Here is an 8093-nt window from a genome sequence, read left to right as displayed (position 1 = left end):
ATATAATTATATACATAATAATTTCATATATATGCGCGCGCGTTTTCAATTACGACATGACATGAAACAGATACAAGTATAATACATATAGATTATGATCATGCGTAGCATTTGATGACTATTTAATCGGCATCCAAATATAGAGTAACGGCTGTCTACTTAAAATGAAATATATAAGTTAGAGGAAAAACGATTGTGGCGTACCTTGTATCAAGCGTGCGACCACATGCATTGACGAAGTGAAAACAACCATCGGGCAAGATGCGATTTATTCTGCTGGCAATTCTCTCGGCAACGACCATCGTGAAAAAGACCGGCCTTCTCTCCGCCCCGATCGCGCAAACAAAACGCCTCTCCACAGATTCGCGAAATGCCCTTCAATGGAATCTATATACGCACATACGCGCACCGCAAAGCACGTCGAGTAAAGAGCGCACGCACTCGGCCGAACAACCTGAAATTGCTCGCGCGCGATCGCGTTTTTTGTTTGTGGTCACTCTTCAGGCTGGCTAGGACAAAAGGGTGCCCCTCAGCACCGATATTTTTGCTTTCATCGAGCATTTTCTTCTAACCCCCCTCTCCCCCCTCTTTCCTCTCTCTCCCGTAACACCCCTCTTTACGACAACCGTTCTCTTTTTCGCGTTTTAAAAACTGCGAGAGCATTGTCTCGTTAGTATTCCGCCAGTTTGAATTAATTACTTATTTATTATCCTTATTCTATCGCGTGCCCAGAAAAAAAACCATCCCACAAACAATACGGTCCGTATCCAAGTATATCACCAAAAATCGGCTTTATTATTTTAGTACGCGTTCACCAGAAAAAAAAAACAATTTATAGATTGTATTCCGCATTGCACAATACATATGCAATATACATTAATTTAATTTACGAACAAACTGTATCGCATCTGTATGAAAGAAAGAGAGAATAAGGTGGGAGGAGGAGAAAGAGAATGTGATATCATCGTAACATGACTTCTTTTAAAAAATTAGACAAATGCTAAATATAATAATCAGATAGTATATATTATAAATAATATTTTCAATAAGTCAAAATTAAAACTTCATCTAAATACACATGATAATGTATGTAAAAATAAGTGTATGCTCTTTTTAAGCTTCGTCAATTAATTCTAATACATTTCGGATTAATTTACATATTTGTTCCAAAACTATTATATGATAAGATGCAATCATCGTTTTTATTTGTATATAAAAAAGATTAACTAAATAATATAAAAAAAAGAGAATAATTGTTGTGCATGCTGGCTGCTGGCATGCATACGATATTGTATGTATAACGTGTAAAAACAATTTATCATACGATATATATTTCGTATATATTTCAAATAATTAATTTATATATTAATTTATATTAATTTATAATATGTGGATCCTACTTGCATTAATTTATTTAAAAGTTTCACTTTTTTATTTAATCAAAATGAGCAACAGCGACTTATACGTTGATTATGTGACATACTCGCGAATTATGAATTAATTGTGATAATCATTTGATATGTTGTAATCCGAATGATTTACTACTGATCTACACTATGATATCTCACACAGAAGGGAGAGGGACCCTATAAAACTCATCTTCTTAAGCTTCGTCAATTAATTCTAATACATTTCGGATTAATTTACATATTTGTTCCAAAACTATTATATGATAAGATGCAATCATCGTTTTTATTTGTATATAAAAAAGATTAACTAAATAATATAAAAAAAAGAGAATAATTGTTGTGCATGCTGGCTGCTGGCATGCATACGATATTGTATGTATAACGTGTAAAAACAATTTATCATACGATATATATTTCGTATATATTTCAAATAATTAATTTATATATTAATTTATATTAATTTATAATATGTGGATCCTACTTGCATTAATTTATTTAAAAGTTTCACTTTTTTATTTAATCAAAATGAGCAACAGCGACTTATACGTTGATTATGTGACATACTCGCGAATTATGAATTAATTGTGATAATCATTTGATATGTTGTAATCCGAATGATTTACTACTGATCTACACTATGATATCTCACACAGAAGGGAGAGAGACCCTATAAAACTCATCTTCTGAATTTTATATTAAATTGGTTGTACACAAAAAAAAAAATTTAGCTTTTTATAACGATGGAATATTGCGATCTACGAGCTCCATTCGCATCCTCGAAAAATTGGCGTTAAAATCTATAAATTGGATTTGCGCACGGTATCCCCTTATATAACTTTATACGACGCATTTAAACACGATAAAAATCCTCGTTACTCGTTACAAAAAATAGTTAAAAATTTTTGTTCTTTGTATGTTCAAATGTCCTTTATATTTATTCACAATTTTTTGCAAGAAACAGCTCTTTTATATCTAGTAGTATATATATGGCTTTTTTGCGCTATATGTTTTAATAATATTATAATATATTACGTGGAAAACAATTAATAAATAACTGGCAAAATTTACAAATTATTAAGAATTCTTTCTACTCCGAATGTTACGATATTTTTCGAAAGATTTTTTAAATATTTCTCATAAAATATAATATATATTTATAAAATTTACAAAAATAGAACTATGAAAAAAATTCTGATTAAAGTAGTGAAATATTCATGATTTAAAAGATTTTCGAGTTTGAAGACATATTTTACAAATCTAATCAATAATTTAATAGAATACAGCATTTTTTTATATTATCAATATTAACGCGCACGCGCATAAAAGTGTTTCAAATATAAATAATGTTATGTGCAGTCCAACTTCCACTTATTTATATATATATTTGTGTATGTGTATATATATATGTATGCTGGTATATATTTATATATTACATGTTTAAATACATACGTTGGGTATATACATTTTCATGTATATGTATACAAAACTTTCTGATACAATTTTTCTTCGAAAAATAACGTATCATCTATATAATATTGTATGACTCCTTGAGTCAACAAAAAATTTGAATTTTGCAATAGACAAGAAAAATAATATTGCTTTACTCTACTGATTAAACTTTTAATGTTTGTTAATATGCAATCGTGGCCTATACAACTTATTAGTATTCTATTAATCTATTAATATTACCTAGCTAGATAATGTGTGTGCACGCGTGTGTGTAGATTATTTTATATATATTTATGTTTTACATATTTTATATGTATTTTACATATATATATTTATTTATTTATTAATATGTTAAGATTATCTTACATTCTCTCTGTCAATATATGTTTACTATTCTGATGTACGGTATCTAACTTCATCTCATTTCATATATATTTCTCTATCTACATCTATACACATATATTCTCTATATAATTTATACAAACATACCACGAGTATCATATATATATACATATTTTCTAAAAAATACTATGAAGAATCGTTCGAATCAGAGTCATAATAAGTTTTAGTTTGAAACATTAACAATTTCGTTGATTTAACGTCGTCTTGTTGAATAGCTGACGCATTCTTAGATTCGTCAGAGATTTGTTCATTTTTTGATAAACTACTAAAATTATTTTTTCCAAGAGAAATACTTGAATACATATTTTTTTGCGTGGTTGTATCTCGTATCGATGTATCATTTATAAAACAAGGAGACGTATCTTTTTTTGTATTAATAATTCTTGAATTAATATTATCATTAAATTTTTCATTATCCAATCGTTTGCTTATTTTAACTTCTTTGCTAGTTGAGCCCAATTCAATTTCAATATTGTGTATTTGATTGGTGACTTCATGCTTCTCAAAGGAAGAATTTAATGAGCTTGAATGTTTTCTACTATATCTCTTAGAATCATTAAAGATTTCTTCCAACTTGTCATGATTATGATATTGCAATTCATGATGCACAAAAGAATTTTTGTGGGTCTTACGAATAGGTGTAGTATAACTATTATTTTTTTCAGAATCTGAGGAGTCTGAATAAAACGTTTTTGTTTGGAAGAACATGCCACAGCTGTCATCCTTATAATCTATCCCATTCCTTTTCACTATTGCATTCAAACGTCTTTTGTTACTATTACTTATGTTTTTGTTATAGTTAAGAAAAGAAGCTCTTTTCTTTCTTTTATCTAAATTCTTAGCGATACTATCATTGTCATTCTTATTTGGAGTAAACACAAATTTTTCATTTTCACACATTTTTAAAGAAGTAATTGTGTTATCGGAAGATTTTATCTCGATTCCACTTGATCCTTTTCTTTCTTTGATTGATTCAAAAGTTTCTCTTGTTGTTTTAGGCTTTTTTGAAGAAAATATTACTGTCCTTAAGTTTCTACTACAATGATATTTGTCCTTATTAGTAGCAACAAGTTTAGCCTCATTACACAAATTCTTTTCAGTGATGTTTGTTTCGTCTAATAGCTCGTCATCTTTTGTAAATTTTGGTCTTTTTTTGGGACGTTGTATCAATCGAACAAAATCATCTTCATCCGATGACGTGAAAGTTAAAACTGAATACTTATTATGATTAGCTTGGCTCACTTTGCTATCATTTTTATATTGAATTGGAAACTCGGATTCTATCTTATCGAAAACTTGATCTTCTACAACAATATCCGATGTATCACTTATTTTTGAATCATTATGTTTCTTAGTTCTGGTACGCAATCTAAATGAATAATTATTATCAACTTTGTCAACTGTTTGAATAGACGTCTCTACATTTTCACACGCCGAAATTTTAGATATTTTTCTAATTCGACGTTTTCGTTTATTATTATGCAAGTTTGTATTTTTCGAAATTATGTTTTTATCAGCAAAAATATTTGTACCATTATGACATATATTTGGAGGTAATCGTTCCAATGCAATTTTTAATTCTCGGAGTTTTACGTTATCTGTCCTATTTATTCCATATGAATTAGAAGAATGTGTTTTAAATTTATTTAATATTTCTTTCTGCTGGATGTTACTTTTATTCATAATTTCTGTTTCCATAGTTGTATTTGTAAAATTTTTGTTTACCAATGCTGGTAATCGTTCCAATATAACTTTAATTTCTCGAGATCTCACATTACCCATTTTGTTTGTTTGATATGAATTGGAAGAAAATGTTTTAAATTTATTTAATACAACCTTTTGCCGAATAGTGTCATCTTTATTAAAGATTTGTGGTTCTATTGCTGATGGTAATCGTTCCACTGTAGCATCAATTTCTCGGGATCCAACATTTGTACAATCCTTATTTACTGACACGCATGGAAATAATTCTTCTAATATAATATATGGTTCTTCTTTGTCCTGACTAACATCAATACTCTTCAAACTTGACAGTTTATCATCTTTCTCTTCTGTATTTGAAGCAGAAAAGTCGTCTTCAGTACTTAGTCTCAAATTAAAAGAACAATCACTCTCTTTTGAATATGAAGCAGTTTTACATTGGCAAACAAGAATGGTACTTTCGTCGCTATCTATCGTTTCTAGTTCTATATTTTCGATATTACAAGTATACAACTTATTAGACTCGTTTAAATGTCTGTAATTACATACATTGCTTTTTTGCGCGATGTGATTATTCTCGGCAGATTTGGATTTATGTTGTTTAAAGGAAGGTACAATTCGCTCCAAAAGAACTACTGGATTTATATTAAGGGAAGATAAATCTTGTTTGCATGTTTCATTCGTTACAAAAATATTTGCATTATTGCGCTCTGAAAGCAAAACATCGTCTCGTTTATCTGAATTGGTATCGTCTAACGAAATCTTGAAGGAACTATCAATATAATTTTGAGTACTGTTATTATTTAGTGATTCATTACTAGTATTAGTAATAATTTTATCAGAAATAGAAGACCGTTTTTTTCTTTTTCTTTTCGTTTTTTTAGAACCAAGATTTGTTTTGCTAGGAGACAAGTTTTCACTTTCGTCTTTGTGAACTAATAATGTTTTTCCCTTAATTATACAATCAGAATCTAAAGCTGGATGTAAGCTTTGCATTGCTCCAGATAGTCTATTTATACTATGTTTTTCAGTTTGTATTAAATCTATAGGAGAATTCCTACCTGTATACAATTTTTTACGGTAAAAAGCTGTTAAACTTGTATCATTTGTAATCATTTCTTGTGCAATATTTTCTGATATTTCCTCCTTATAAGAATTATTTTTTTCTAATATCTTGTCCCTCTCTTGATTTGAAGTACCATTGTTTTCACCATCTCCAGTCAACAGTTCCAATGTTTCGTTAAACTGCTGAATATTGTTGTCTCTACTTTGGATGTCTAAACTTCTTTCGCTGATACTTAACACATTCATCTTATCAGTTTGTTCACAACTCTGCGAATATATGTTAGGCTGTATTGTGTTATCAGATGCTACTACGTTAGTAGTAGGTTGATCACATGTTTTTGATGTTATATATTCTTTCGACATCGAACACAATTCAATATCTGGAACATTAGTATTAACATTGCTATTGTCATTGTGTGTCACACGATTGATTCTTGCATTTTCTATGCACTGAATAGTATTATTGGATGTAAATTTTATATCTTTAATACAAATATTTTTTAAAGAATTAATATTTTTGTTACATTTTGCACTTTCTATAATAGCTATAGTATCTGCTTTATTTGTAATATTTGCATTTGATAAAATATAAGCTGCAGTGTTTACAGAACTACAGGATGACTCACTCTTGTATTCCAGCTTTTTGCCTTCATCTATTATATTTGAAACCGACGAATGTAATGAAAGTGTAATATCTTTCTCGCTGAGAGACACTCCAGTATCAGATAATTCATTTTCATCTAGAAGAGCTTTATAGGGTTGATTACCAGTGTTTATCCAATATTGTATTAAAATTGCTGGTTTGCGCATAGGTATTCGCTGTTCACAAGTGTATTCTTCTTCACAAACTTCTTTTTCTATTTCCTCTTCATCGGGTTCTAAAGTATCAACATTTAGTACTATATCATCAGACATCTACAAATAAAATATGAATTTTGTATCAATTATTATAAATGTGTTATTATCAAAAATGATATAATAAAGGAATAAAAAGAGATATATACCTTTTTAGAATATTTGCCAAACAAATTAACCCAAGATTTTTCCCTAACTTTCAGAAGCTTTTTTGGTATTTGAAAATTAAAGATGTGATCTTTGGTTCCCGTAATCCTACACATAAATCGACAATGTTTATTAAAAATAATTATAATTGCACACACACACACACACATTATATATATTTTTTTTTTATACATATATTACACATGTGAAAGATGTTAACTAACCTTTCGATGCTTTGAGAATAAGACTGTGAAAGGAAGTCATTATTGATGTTTTCCACCACGTAATTTTCCATAAGTTATTATACTGTTTAATAAAATCGAAGAAAATATATATGTAATTTGTGAACAAATTCACAGATACATGGGGGGGGCCACGCTTTCCTAACCTAACTGGTACAGTGGCGCTAATTGGATTAGCGGAACTACATGGCCAGATGCCAGATCCACTTTTTGATGCCATGGTAAAATGACCGGTTGGTGCATGTCCGTGCTAGATCCATAATTGTGGATCAGAAGTACAAAAACATTATTACTTGATTGACTATGTTTTATTAACTGCGCGTGATTTTTTTTCATTTGAGTACATATAACGGACAGCAATATATGTATTACTATTGAAATGTTTGTACTAAACTTATTAAATATATTTTTATTTCATTACAAATAATAAAATATTGTCTGAATTATTTAAAAGTATGTAATATATACAGGATGTTCGGAAAATAACTATACATCTATTTTCCAAATATTAAAAAAAACATTCATCAAACATTATTTATAGCAAATCAGTTTTTCTTCTTCAGGCATATCACCAGGAGAATTGAGATTTTCAATAACAAGATAAGATGAATCAAGGCTTGTTTGCATATTCATGGAGATCAAATAAAATATATATTTTGTGAAAAAAAGACTAATTTGCTAATAAAGTTTGATAAATGATGATTTTTTTTTAATATTTGAAATAGATGTATAGTATTAACTTTCCAAACACACTGTGTAGTATGTGTGTATATGTATATATATATATATATATATATATATATATATATATATATATATACAC

General features: G+C 28.9%; 1 protein-coding gene and 1 long non-coding RNA gene across 4 annotated transcripts in view; both read right to left on the bottom strand.

Annotated features, from left to right (window-relative positions):
* The window catches only part of LOC115243539, a 6931-nt gene extending 6486 nt beyond the window's left edge, over positions 1-445 (bottom strand). Inside the window, exon 1 of the long non-coding RNA XR_003885241.1 lies at positions 205-445. This is a non-coding gene — a long non-coding RNA (uncharacterized LOC115243539). The remainder of the gene's footprint in view (positions 1-204) is intronic.
* A 2799-nt stretch (positions 446-3244) lies between these two features.
* On the bottom strand, positions 3245-7621 carry LOC115243479 (uncharacterized protein PF11_0213-like). Of its 3 annotated transcripts, XM_029820535.1 has the most exons (4): positions 7253-7621; positions 7031-7136; positions 6653-6941; positions 3245-6406 (listed from the first exon to the last, which is right to left on the bottom strand). In XM_029820535.1, exons 1-4 carry the CDS (start codon positions 7321-7323, stop codon positions 3387-3389), a joined length of 3486 nt encoding a protein of 1161 aa, XP_029676395.1. In that variant the 5' UTR covers positions 7324-7621; the 3' UTR covers positions 3245-3386. The 3 variants fall into 3 exon arrangements, with proteins under 3 accessions (XP_029676395.1, XP_029676394.1, XP_029676396.1); XM_029820534.1 differs by having other exon boundaries at positions 3245-6941; XM_029820536.1 differs by having other exon boundaries at positions 3245-6904; positions 7253-7273.
* Between the last annotated feature and the right edge of the window lie 472 nt (positions 7622-8093).

The sequence above is a fragment of the Formica exsecta genome, unplaced genomic scaffold (genome assembly GCF_003651465.1).
Source record: "Formica exsecta isolate Colony F162 unplaced genomic scaffold, ASM365146v1 scaffold72, whole genome shotgun sequence".
NCBI classification, from domain to species: domain Eukaryota; kingdom Metazoa; phylum Arthropoda; class Insecta; order Hymenoptera; family Formicidae; genus Formica; species Formica exsecta.
Note: the sequence above shows the minus strand (reverse complement) of the source record. Positions and strands in the feature narration are given on the sequence as shown.

Excerpts from the sequence above, each read along its gene's own strand:
- LOC115243479 (XM_029820534.1), bottom strand. The coding sequence starts at position 7,323 with ATGGAAAATTACGTGGTGGAAAACATCAATAATGACTTCCTTTCACAG. Across the intron at positions 7,137-7,252 it reads TATTCTCAAAGCATCGAAAG|GATTACGGGAACCAAAGATC; the intron begins GTTAGTTAACAT and ends ATTTATGTGTAG. Across the intron at positions 6,942-7,030 it reads TTGGCAAATATTCTAAAAAG|ATGTCTGATGATATAGTACT; the intron begins GTATATATCTCT and ends TTTTATTTGTAG.